This window comes from Dipodomys merriami, unplaced genomic scaffold (genome assembly GCF_024711535.1).
Source record: "Dipodomys merriami isolate MVZ:Mamm:240054 unplaced genomic scaffold, mDipMer1.0.p SCAF_4, whole genome shotgun sequence".
Taxonomy (NCBI): domain Eukaryota; kingdom Metazoa; phylum Chordata; class Mammalia; order Rodentia; family Heteromyidae; genus Dipodomys; species Dipodomys merriami.
The window spans coordinates 34,434,294-34,447,969 of record NW_027205603.1 but is presented as its reverse complement, the minus strand read 5'-3'; the positions used below and the strand labels follow the sequence as shown (position 1 = coordinate 34,447,969).

The window sequence follows — 13,676 nt, the reverse complement described above, 5'->3', positions numbered from 1 at the left end:
ACTGATTTTTCTTTTACTTGATTCAGAAAAGAATTAGGGAATAGAGCATGAAAAAATGCATTACATTTCTGGAAAAGTTAACAGTTAAAAAATTTCTAAAGAATCATTCTTCAACTTGATATACAGCAGATATTATTTCCTAGCTGTCTTAACTTTGTATATTTATCAGGAGGACTGAGCACATCGAGTAGTGGTGAGCATCATCATGGGAGCCTTCTTTATGTGTCCGTACGGCAGGAATGTTCTTGTACTGGCTGAGTGGGAAGCACCTGTTTGCATCACGTCAGTAAGAATTTCACACTGTGGAGGTTTTATGTTTTAGTAAAACTTTTTAAAGTATTTTAAGCATTCTGACTTGTAGAAAAGAACACATTCAAACACAAGGAAAAGCTGTAAATAGATTAAAAATGTATATAAATGTATATACCTTAAAAAAACAAGATATGTCAGAAAAAAAAGGAACACTTTTATACAGAGGATTTTATTTTGCACTGCTATAACAATTTCATTATAGACCAAGGGAGAAAAAGGAAAAAGAAGGATAAAACCACCACATTGAGTAAATTACTAAAGCTTTTCTACTTTTCAACAGGAATTTCCAACTGGTAGATTTATTGTCATATCCCTTTCAAAACAGACAAGATGCTTACCATATTTTAAAGATTATTAAGTTGCCACTGAAAGAAAAATTTTACAGTCACTGTACATCAAGGTTGAAAAACTGTCCTGCATGAAAAATATACTTAGAAATCATGTGAATAAAAGGAAAACATTATTGTGGTTAAAGAAAGATTAAAGTCCTCATAATGTGCCATCTACATGTGGGTGCTCACTCCCCTCAGGGTCGCCTGAGGGTGGGATTTCTTGCTTCTGCCCTTTCACTCATCATACTGTGTTTCTACCCAACAGTACTCATTAAGGCAAACAAATCCTTTTCTGAAGAGGTCTTAAGGAAATTGTGGACAAATAGCAAACTTTTGGCATTAAAACAGGTTAACACAGACATAGCCTTTAGTAATATACATTAAGCATATTTTTCTTGGACTAGTGACAAGAAAAGATGAACATGCTTGTTAACAATGTCAAAAAGTTTAAAATTCGGTGTCCAAGCAATTCCTAACAATGTTTCTGTAGCTTCAAGCTTTAAACAGTATAGATTTTATGCAAATGCATTAAAGAAGTCAAGCTTGGCAAATTACACCCAAGCAGGTTATTAAACTATATATACACAAAGTAAATGATAAATACAGAATTAAAAGTCCTTCTGGTTCTCCTTATAGCTGTGAAAATTGACAAACTTTTTGAGGACAGTTCTGTAATATTAAACATTAGGTAACCACTGGGGTTGGGAAACCTAACTACACAAACTGATTTAAATACTCAAGATGACTTTGTAGTGTTCAATACAACTCAGTTCTTAGTTAAGGGCACAAGACAACATTTAACAAAAATAATCACATCGATTGACCTAGAAATCAAATGCAAATAGATAGGAATACAATCTCCAAAATCTGTCTTTTAAGTGAACATTAACCATTTATTCAAAGTTATACAAGAATTTGAAGGATTAAAGTCTTCTGTGACATAAAGCCATTTCAAACAGTTTCATGTCTCAGCTGAGCATGAGGAGAGAGGGTGAAGGAGGAGCTCCACTGGGCAGCTAGACGGTAAAAACAGACTCAGCAGCAGCCTCCGCCAGCCTGCTGTCCTCCCTGGCTGCCTGCGTGGGTTGCGTTAGTAGCAGCATGCTGAGGGCCAATTTTAATGCCATTTGCCTGAGACACAAGAGAATAGAATAATAAATACCAGGGGACCTGACTGGACAGTAAACAAATTACGTTAAAAAATCATTCTTAATGACATAATTGTATCAAACAACTCTGCAAAATAAGTGGATTTTATAAACAACGGCAACAATCTGTTCCTTCTTTTAAAATAGGACGCTGTGAGATGTTACTGAAAATAATTCTTTATCATAGTAGGCAAACAGAAATGGTCTAATGCTGCTTTTTTCAGGGAATCCTCAGAATGAAAAAACTGCTTAAAACAGTTATTACAAGAAACCTTTAAAGGGCAAAAATACCCAAAGCCCCTGCTGCTCTAAGACGACGTAAAATCTTTTCTCTAGACAGCATTTCTGTTCCGTGTTGAATCAGCTGTACAGGCTAAGGGCATATGAGTGTTCTGTGTCATCAATAATTTCTATGATCCCCAAAGACATGGCAGGTTGCCAAGAACCCACACACAGAGTAGTTCTTTCATTCATCAAACTCACACTTATGTCTTAACCCTCACTCCCTCAAGTGGATTTTACCTAAAAATACAACACTTTGAGAAAAGTAATACAGTAGCTTCAGAAATTAAGCTCTTAAGGAAACTTTACGTCACAGTAAATCTCAGATTTATAGTGCTTGGCAGTTGTTCTGCAACAGTAGTAGCCTTGGGGTTTCTGGCACTGGCTCAGTATTGACAGCAGCTGATGTGGTTTCTTTTCGCTCTTTTGACTCCTCTTTAATAAAAAGCATGCCCTATGGCTCATTGGTTTTGCCCCCTCTGGGCTGGTAGCAACTTCTTGAGGAATCAGGGAGTCAGACTTGGCATCAGGCCAAATAAATAGCACGGCCTGTTGGCTCCTGACAGCAGATTACAATCAAAGCTGCAAATGGCATGGTAAAGCAGTCAGATACTATATGAAACCAGACGGAACAAAACGTGCTCTCTCTTAAACAGAGGCTCGATTACTGTTCAAATTACAGGGCAAGAGTATCTGAATGGTGTTACCACTAAATTAACTCAAGAAGTACCACCATCTAAGTCAAGAAGGTAGGATTTAGGACTGTATTATTTCAAAGGAAAAGGACTGAGAGGGCTGGGAACATGGTGTGAGTGGTAGAGCGCCTCCTTAATAAGCCTGAGGCTAGAAGTTCAAACCTCAGTGAGAGCAGGAGAGAGAAAGGGGGTTAGGGAAGAAGGGATATGAATGAGTCTAAGTCAAGTACTTTCTTTGGAAACCTTAGGCAAATGCTGCTTATTTTAGTGAGAACCTGAGGCAGGGAGCTGAGCCTCATCTGTGTGCAGGCCAGGAGATGTATCACTACTGTCACGGCCCCCATGTAAAAAACACTTCCAGCTGCAACTACACTCTGAACAAGGGCTTCTCTCTTGAAAGCCACAAGTCTTGGGCTGGGAAGGTGGCTCAGTGATAGAGCGCTTGCTTTGCGTGCATGAGGCCCTGGGTTCAATTCCTCAGCACCACATAAGCAAAAAAAAAAAAAAAAAGCCACAAGTCTTAACACAGATTGGCAAAAATATTTATGCATAAGAAAGAATACATTCTATCCACATAAATATTTAAAAATACTTGAAATTAAGGATAAATGTAGAGTAGGAATTTAGGTAAAAATCCCTTAGGTGCCAGGCGCCAGTGGCACACATCTGTAATCCTACCTAGCTACTCAGGAGGAGGCTGGGGATCTGAGGATCGCGGTTCAAAGCCAACCTGGACAGGAAAAGTCTGTGAGACTCTTCATCTCCAACCAATTACCAGAAAACTGGAAGTGTCATTGTGGCTCAAAATGGTAGAGTGCTAGCCTTGAGTGAAAGAGCTCAAGGCCCTGAGTTCAAGCACCAAAATCGACAAAAACAAAATACCACCACCACCAACAATAAAAAAAAGCAAAACAAAACCCAAACCTTTAGCTTGTAAACTTTCTGAATTATATTTTCCAAAGTTTTATTAGCCTAATTGTGTTGAACAAAATGGGCTCAAAGTAACATTAAAAATATGCATCTTTGCCAATTATGCACATTAATTTAGTCTCCTGAAAACATGCTCTGCTATACTGGGAATAAGTTTAAATTGGGAATTTCCTTCTTTCATCTAAAAAAGGGAGCATTTTGCATTGTGACATACTATATACATTTCTACATCAGAATATTATTCCCCAAAGCAGATGTCACCATATGGACACGTGGGTAAAAGGGAGTTTTCTTTGCTCTTAGGGCCACCCTACTAGAACACAACAGAACACAAACATTTAACTACTGAAGTACAGTAGTTCCAGCTGGAATGTGTTAGGGGACTATCATTGATCCACTTTAGAAATTTAAAAAGCATAAAGTGATGACTCCAAATAATAGTAAAAGCCAATTCTAAATCAGTATTACCCAATAATTTTCGTATGTATATACCTCATTGTTGATGTCAAAAACTCCTTCCTGGATTTTTTCATAAATTTCTTTTGCTGTATTAATAAATGCCTGAAATATAAAGAACAGAAATCACAAGAGTAAATAAACATTTTATATAAAAGTTCTAGAGTATCATAATGTTCAGCACATAAAAATGTAAAGGCACTCAATAAAAGACAACCACATGATCATTTCAACAGATGCAAAAAAAATCCAACGTTTCATCTCAACAAATTAGGACAGAGGAGAAATTTTCTCAGCTTGATAAACAGCAACAAAGAAAATCACACCTAATATCATACTCTATCATGAAGACTGAATGCTTTCTTCCTAAGGTAAAGTATAGAGCAATGATATATGGAAACTGAGCTCTGTTAGCAGCATTATTCACAATAGCCAAAAATGTAGAAATACATTCATATACCAATAAATGAAAACAAAGATGTAAGCTAATGATAACAAATGGAGTATTATTCAGTCTTAAAAAGAAAGGAGGTGCTGATTCAGGCTACAAATCTTGACAGCATGCAAAATGAAATAAAACCAAAAAGGCCACATACTCCATGCATATGAAATGTCTAGAACAGACCAATTCACAGAGATCAGAAGCAGATTACTAGTTACTTGGAGTTAGAAAAAGGAAATGGGACTTCTAATAACTGTGGGATTTCTTCAGGAGTCATGAAAATGTTCTGAAAGTAAGATTGTAGTGATGGTTTCACAGTTTTGTAAATAAACTAAAGCTCGCTGAATTGTACAGTGTAAACTGGTGAACTTTTATGACGTATTAATTATAATTAGTAAAAGGAAAAATCATGACCAAGGAGGGGGGATGAATATCACAATGCAAACACAGTACACATGAAAACTATGCATGCCACCTAGGTAGCTTATGTACCCTCCATGGTGAGACTAGCTTTTTTGGATGGTAACAAAAAAGAAAGTTACTCTCTTATACCACTGATAAAGACCTAATTCAAATTTAAAGACATAAATAGTACTTACAGAGGAACAAATAATATCTGTCATCTCTTTTACATTGGTAATATTTGACTATTGAACTTGCTATCAGAGCTTTTGTTTCCTAATTAACAGGACTGATATGTTTTCACCTTTAAAGTCCTTACAGCTCCCTAGAGTAATCAATCTATTGCAGCTCAATTACTGCACCAAGCACACACCAGTCAGTGCAGGAGACTTGAATGACTGCAGCGGGAGCACAGAAACATGAATATGCATAAAGTCTAAGTGGCTGATCGAATCATCACAGAGGGTCATGAGAATCCGCAGCAAAATAATGAGAAGAATTAATCACTGCAGATTCAGAAGGCACTTAGGATGGGAGTACACTTTTCATGTGTATGCAGGCTTTAAAGGGGAAATTGGCTCTCAGCCAACTATGAATTGATTCACATTCTTCAAAACTGAACTTATCCCTATAAATAAGGAAAAAATTTAGCTTTATTTCCAATAACATGTCAATTACTGTGATGGCCTAGAAACCGGGCTAAGTAAATACTGAAGTCAACAGACATAAATCTCCAGACATAAATGTCTCCATAAAATGCTGGAATTCCTTGTAGGGGCACCCACGTGTGCACATTCCACTACAATGTTGACCAGAACTACAAGGTCCTAGAAATGAGCTACAACTTCATATAAACAAGTAGTTCTATATGGCAAGGTCATTATTAAAAGTGCTAATACATGGACATAAATGGTCTTTTATTCTTAACCACTGATGAATCTCTTTAAAAATGGGCACAAAAAGCTACAGTAATAGCCAGGTACCAGTGCCTCATGCCTGAAATCTCAAGAGGCTGAGATTTGAGGATCACGGCTCAAAGCTAGCACAGCAGGATAAGTCTGTGAGACTCTTATTTCCAATTAACCACCAAAGAAGCCAGAACTGGAGCTGTGGTTCAACTGGTAACAGTGCTAACATTGAGCAAAAATGCTCAAGGATAGCGCCCAGCCTCGAATTCAAGCCCCAGAACCAGCACGCATGCATGCCCCCCCCCCCCACAGAGCTATGGTATATAAAATTTATCAAAATACTAAATTACCTACATACCACTTAATGTTTTTTTATAAGCACTTTTAACCACCAGAAAACCAGAAGAGGTGCTGTGGCTCAAAGTGGTAAAGCACAAGCCTTGAGCAAAAGTGCTCAGGCCCTGTGTTCAAGTGCCACAACTAACAATAAATAAATAAATAAATAAAATTTAAAAAGCCAACAAAAAACAAAAACATAGTTGAAGGACTTAAGATGTACTTTACATTTGAAAGACATGAAATTAATTTTTTTTTTTTTTTGGTGTATGTCCTAGGGTTTAACTCAGGGCTTTGGTGCTGTCCCTGAGTTTCTGTGCTCAGGGCTAATGCTCTACCATTTTGAGCCACAGCATTATTTCCAGCCTTTTGGTAGTTAATTGGAGATAAGAGTGTCATGAACTTTCCTGCCTACGCTGGCTTTGAACCGCGATCCTTGGACCTCACCCTCCTGGGTAGTTAGGATTATAGGTGTGAGCCACTGGTACCTCAGTAACAACTATTTTTTCATTATAATTTTTTATTATCTCAATTGAGTATTTTTGGATAATGCTTCCTTTCTACTTTGGAGCTCTAATACCAAATTAAAATATTCCTTATCCTTCTGAGTATATTATAGAGAATAACTTGTAAATGGATTATCTTGGATTCTTTACCATGAAAAGTATGCATTTAATATTTATACTTAGGAACTAAATGTAAGAGTACAAAACCATCTACCATTGACAAATATGTATATTATGACTATGTTTTTTTTTTAAGTGTATGACTTTTGACTTAAATTGTTGAGTTCCCAAATAACTGGTTCATAGGAACATGAGCCTAATACTAATAAGCATTATATTGATTAAATATAATTTTTCTTATTTTCTTTCTCTTTTTTTTTTTTGGTCAGGTGTGGGGCTTGAACTCGGACTGCTGTCCCTGCGCTCTTCAGCTCAACGTGAGTGCTCTATCGCTTGAGCCACAGTTCCACTTTTGGTTTTCTAGTGGTTTATTGGAGATAAAGAGTCTCATGGACTTTCCTGCCCTGGCTGGCTTTGAACCATGATCCTCAGATCTCAGACTCCTAAGTAGCTAGGATTATAAGCGAGAGCCACTGGCGCCCGGCTAAATATAATTTCTAGGTAGTGCTGCTGAATGTCACAGTTATCTTCCCACTAATGTTGCAATATATTTTGATAATGATGAAAAATTGGTTGAGATCTAAAAACAATTTTAAAAATATTATTTTATAATAAATTTGCTGGGACATAAAAATGGATAATTTCACTCTCTTCATTTAGGATCAATCTCCATATTTTTCAAGGTGTAGGTGTTTTAATTCATCCTTAAAATTTATTTGGAGGCAGGTCTTCACTGTGTAGCCCAGGGCTGGCTTTGAACCTGAGATCCTCATACCACACTTTCCTGAGCACTGGGGTTACAGGAGTGGATCACCATGCATGGAATAACCACTGAGTTCTTTATGGACATACATAATATACAAAAATATAAGTATTGCTTGGCAAATATCTGAGGTCCTACTGTTTCTCACAGAATTGAGTGGTTGAGCTGTTTCCTCAAAAACAGTTTATCTGGAGATTGTTAAACATTTTATTTTTGTGCCGGTACTGGGGCTTGACCTCAAGGCCTTGGGCTCTCATTAGTGTTTCTTTCTCATAGCTCCTGTTCTACTACTTTAGACATGTCTCTAGTTTGGTATTTTGCTGTTTTTTTTTTTTTTTTAATTAAGTACGTAACAGGCACACTTGGCTTCTATGAAATGCTGGTAATTTCCCTGTTTATGTATACATTTCTTAAGATGTTACTAATGGCAACCACTAGGTAAAATTAATAGGTTTAGTGTATGACAAAAACTGCTGAGAAACGGATGTCAAATTATTTCATTATAAGCACTGTGAAACACTGGGAAGACCCATGATTAAGTAGGAACAGACTCCTGGTCATGTGCAGCAGCTAACCTTGGTAGTCTTCTTGCTTCCTGTGTAGTGAGTGCGCCTCTCAGCGCTAGCAGTCTGCCTGTCTTCATTTTACTACCAGTCCTCCTCCTTTACCACCCTTAAATTAACTGCCATGTTTAGTGCTTTACCTTTATTTTATTAGCCATCAATTCTCTTGCTTTTCATCTCTGACAAATGATGCTTGAACCCTTGACAGCAATTACCTGAATGGTACTAATAATATCTAACCTAAGATAAAATTCCTGGGAGTTCTACAGCAAAAATTAAAATTAATATAAGCACAAAACACAGTAAATGGGCTGTGATTCAAACAGAGTCAGTGAATTCACATGCTTCTGTGCATCTTAGGTATCACTGACATTTAGGCCTGGACATTTACTGTTACCACATATTCAGAACTCCTCTAGATGTCATGGAAGATACAAACAAGAGAACACAGTTCCTACTGTTGCTGAACAAAACCATTGGGAGAATCTAAGCATACCAGTTCAGATGTCAGTTCAAGACACAGGAAAAAAGACTTTATTAGCTATCAGAGGGAAATAAAAGACCTTCAAAACTGACTGGGATGAGGGGCTGGGAAGGTGGCTCAGTGGTAGAGTGCTTGCCTAGCATACATGAAGCCCTGGGCTCGATTCCTCAGTACCACATAAGTAGAAAAGCCGGAAGTGGTGTTGTGACTCGAGTGGTAGAGAACTAGCCTTGAGCTGAAGAACTGAGGGACAGCGCCCAGGCTGAGTTCAGGCCCCATCACCGACCCCGACCCCTGCAAAACCCCCAAAAACCAAAAACCAACTGACTGGAGGGAACATGGAGCACTCTTTAGGGTTTAACAATTCTTAATCTGAAAAACTGTTTTCAATGGAGTCAACATACTGCCACCTGGTGGCAAGATTAAGAACAATGGCATCTGTTAGGTAAGACTCCTGGAAGTTCTTGGACAATTTCATTTAATTCTTTCCCTCTCCCTCTCCCTCTCCCTCTCCCTCTCCTTCCCCCCTCCCTTTTCTCTCTGTCTCTTTCTGTCGTGGTACTGGGTTTGAACTCAGAGACTTGGACTTGCTAGACAATTACTTAAATATCTTGAACAGTTACTAGAAAGTAAGGTATCTTGCAAAGTGACTTTTCAGTTTTATCAGTGCCTGAAAGCAACAGGTGTCTAAGCGAACAAATATTTATCAAGTAATTACTATGCATTAATCACTATACTAAGTGCCCATAGCTTTAATGATTTCTAAAAAAATTAAAATGCTGTATATAAATACTAGAAATTAAACATTCTTTCAAGAAAACTTATAGCTGTAAAATGAACTGGATGGCTAAGAGTGAACCCAGTCTTTCCTGATTCAAACATCAGTTTCACCATGGGCTAGCTGTGTTACACAAGCCTACTGCTTCACCTGTCTGTAAAATGAGGGAACTAATGGTACCTGTTCCACAGGGCGGCTGGCTTAGTGTGAAGCACTGAATACTCAGTGTGGGTCAGCTCTCATGAATGTTTTAGGACTATGTCACTGGGGAGCAACAGTAGTGGACATAGGTGCTTAAATGTCCTACAAACACTGTGGTCTTTATTCAATTCAAATACTTTGATTAAGTAAGCCAAAATATTAATAGAGTGAATCAACTACAAATCATATGCAGCATGAGCCCTAAAGAATAAGATAGACTGAGATAAGACCATTATGCAAGGAGGGTAAGCCCTATGAAATATTAAAAAAAAATTAGGGACCTTAAGCAAACACTCCAAATTTTGTGACATTCATATGTTTGGATCTCATCATTATAATATAGCTAATTTTAGTGGAAGAAGACTTGTAACACAAGGTTTTTCAGGTTGTATTTCCAGGCACACTTCTGCTGGGGCTGCCTTCTGGGGATGAGGCAGGGAGTAGGAACAGCTCAGTAAAGAGACCTCTTCCTTGTCCCTTTCATTCTCCACAGAATCTGTAATCTACAGTGGAGTTGTTCTGCTTTTACTTCTTTCATAGTTTCCTTGAATTTCACTGAAAAAGAGGGTCACTGCTTATCTTGCTGATCCATAATAATACTGTCTTATTTAATACATGGACTGAGTACAAAGAGAATTGACTTGCCTGAGACCACACACAATTGTATCAGAAGCAGGAGTAGAATCTGTTATTCTTCTCACCACATTTATTTTTCTTTTATTAGGACTACTTATCTTTGAATAATACAAGACAAAGGAAATTTTCATATATGTTCAAGTTTAAACTGGACATAAAAAGCATATACTGTCCACATCCTGAACAAACCCTCTAGCTAAGTGGAACTCTTAGGAAAGGGAAAAGAAATGGGGGTGGGGCAAGAGAAGGGAGGAGGTAGGCACAATGAAAATATATGTACATATGTAAAAGTCACATTAAATCTATTAATTTGCACAACTATTATGCAGTACATATAATTTAAAAATAAAAATACAAGAGCACGAGAGGAGAGACATTGTGTAAAAAAGATGTACTCATAGCTGGATGCTGGTGGCTCCCACCTGCTATTCAGAAGTCTGAGCTATGAGGATCACAGTTCCAAGCCAGCCCGGGCAGAAAAGTCCATTATCCTTATCTCCAATAAACTACTCAGAAAAAGATGGATGTGGTGCTGTGGCTCAAGTGGTAGTATGCTAGCCTTGTGCACAAAGGCTCAGGGACTGCACACAGGCCCAGAGTTCAAGCTCCAGGACTGGCAAAACAACAACAACAACAACACAAAAATGCACCTATTACCTGACTTATGTGACTGCAACGTCTCTGTACATTACCTTTATAACAACAATAAAAAAGTAAACATTAAAAAAATAAAAATCCTCCTAATGAAGTTATTTTAGATTTCTAGCATTACCTTTGTAAGTATGTACAACCCAGTGGTAAAGCATGTGTTCATTAGCATGTGTGAGACCCTGGGTTCAATCCAGGAAACCTTCTATACCTACAAAAAATATATGTAATCTTAGCAGAAGAACAAGATATAAAACTACTAGATTAAAAGGGCTTGGGAGCCCGTGGCTCATGCCTGTAATCCTAGCTACTCAGGATGCTGAGATCTGAGGATCGAGGTTCAAAGCCAGCCCTGGCAGGAAAATCCGTGAAACTCTTGTCTCCAATAAACCACCAGAAAACTGGAAGTGGCGCTGTAGCTCAAGTGGTAGAGCACTAGCCTTGAGCTGAAGAGCTGAGGGACAGCGCTCAGGCCCAGAGTTCAAGCCCCCACGACCAACAACAACAACAACAAAGGGGCTTGGGAATACCATAGTATTTAAGGATTTCCTGTTGTCCCTGTCAGAGACTACTGAAAGATATGTTCGCTTCCTTATTAATCTAGTTCTTCCATTCAGTAATCACTTACCAAGTGCTTGTTTCGTATTGGGTATTGAGGATACTCAGGTGTAGGAATATCCCAAACCTAAAGGGTATGGTAGTTTAGGACAGATGCATGTTTGGAACACAGCATAGAAACCTGCATGACCACTACTGAGAAAGTGAAGCCTGTGTGAGAAGGCCTGAAAGATAACAAGCTCCCACTCATTTTAGGACAACTCAAGTTAGGAAAAACTGCGATTTTAAGCTCAATTCCACTGGAAGCAGGAAACAGGCAAATACGTGAGCTACCATTAGAGGTGGCCCTATAAGCAATAAGGAACTCTGGAAAAAAAAGCAACCAAGAGGCAAAATGGAGGACAGTTTTGGAGATGAATAGTAAGGAGGCAAGGCTGGCAAAATGGAGACCAATGAGCACTCTAGAACAATAATTCAGGTAAGAAACAACTATCTGAGGAATTAGGATGGTGGCAAGGATCAAACATGTACTTTCAAGAAATTTACAAGAGTTGGTCAATTACAGGTGAAAATGGTAAGGTGCTTATTACTCCACTTTTTGTTTAAATGATTGAGATGGAAGGAATTGAGGTAAATTAAGAAAGAAAAAAGTTGGTTTTAAAGAAGGAATGAAAAGTTCTAAATAAAATTCTAATGCTTATGACATCTTCATGTAGGATGGTCTTGGCAGTTGGCAATCTATATGTAACTACATGTGTACACTGTGGGTTTATGTGTGAGTTGTTATATACGTATTAGCTGCTTTGGGTTGGGTAGAGAAAATAGATGCAACTTTTGAGAGTTCAGTTTAGGTCACTAATAAAGCTCCCAAGAATGCTGGCCCAAGTAGAGGTGAAGACGCTAAGGCCAGTCAAGCAGTGTCTTTTAAGGGAACACAAAGCCTTCAGCAGTTTACAATTATATTCCAGCTATCTAAAAATACTTGTTCTACCACTTACAACAAAGCCCAAGAAAGATGACTTCTCAATGCATATTAAGTCTGTAGACATCCAAGTCCTGGGAAAGAACACAAGTATAAGCAAGGGATGTTGAAATGAGCCTTCTTCTACTTAGTAACATCTTATTAAGTCATACGTTTCCCCTTAGACATCACCTATGCTGTCAGTTAAGTAGCCTGACAGTGCAAGGATTGGCAAGATGTATTTTCATTACATCTTGGCTTTATCTTCAGTACTTTAGTAAGTAAGCCAGCAATTTCTATACCTGATTTCCAATAGCTTGAGATATTTTAATTAAGTTTACTTTTGGGATCACAAACAACTTTCTACACTGGACTTCAAAGGCATGTTTTTAATTTTTTTTAAATTTTTAAGCAATACATTAAAACAAAAATTATGTTTGTGGGTTACCTTGTGAAATTTTGATACATTTATATTGTTTAAAATTTATTAAATCAGGTTGAATCTACCATTTATCTTTTTTTTTTTTTCCAACAGGGGCTATGAAGTCTAGGTTAGCCACAGCTCCAGAACTTCCTACCTTTGCCCCTGTGTGCTTGGATGCACCAACATACTTTATTATTTATTTATGGTGAACACATTAAAATTAACTCTACTTTTATGAAGTATATACTATATTATCATCTACATTATTCTTCAACTGTACACCAAACCTCCTGTTATTCAAGTAGAACCTTTCCTTCTCCAGTATTCTCCCTAGTGTCTGGCAAACAGACCTCTCTCAACTTCATTTCTATGAAATCAGATCTTTTAGATTCTATATGAGTGAAATGATGTGGTATTTGTCTTTTTGTGCCTGGTTTATTTCATATAACATAACAATCATCAATTTCACTCATGTTATTGCAAATGATAGAATTTCTCTCTTTGTAATGGTCTAATAGCATTTCATTGTGCATATGTAGCATGTTTTCTTTATCCATTCATCAGTTGGTAAGCACTTAGGCTGTTTTATTTTAAACTTGGCTATTGTGCACAATGAGACAATAAATGTGAAAATGCAGATGTCTTGCTGATATACTGAATTCATTCATTTTGGCTATGTGCCCAGTAGTGTGATTGTTAGATTACATGGTAGTTCTACTTTAGTTTTCCGAGGAACCTCCATAATAGCATTTGTATATATAGCAGAAGTGTTTCCTTGTCTTCACATCCTT

At 37.6% G+C, this 13,676-nt stretch overlaps 1 protein-coding gene across 1 annotated transcript in view; it reads right to left on the bottom strand.

Moving 5' to 3' along the window:
* Positions 1-460: 460 nt before the first annotated feature.
* The window catches only part of Rab2a (RAB2A, member RAS oncogene family), an 81,548-nt gene continuing 68,332 nt past the window's right edge, over positions 461-13,676 (bottom strand). The window contains exons 7-8 of the mRNA XM_069990779.1: positions 4,192-4,260; positions 461-1,775 (exon numbers count right to left, since the gene is read on the bottom strand). Of these exons, the coding sequence (XP_069846880.1) occupies positions 1,680-1,775; positions 4,192-4,260 (165 nt within the window). The 3' untranslated portion in view covers positions 461-1,679. The remainder of the gene's footprint in view (positions 1,776-4,191; positions 4,261-13,676) is intronic.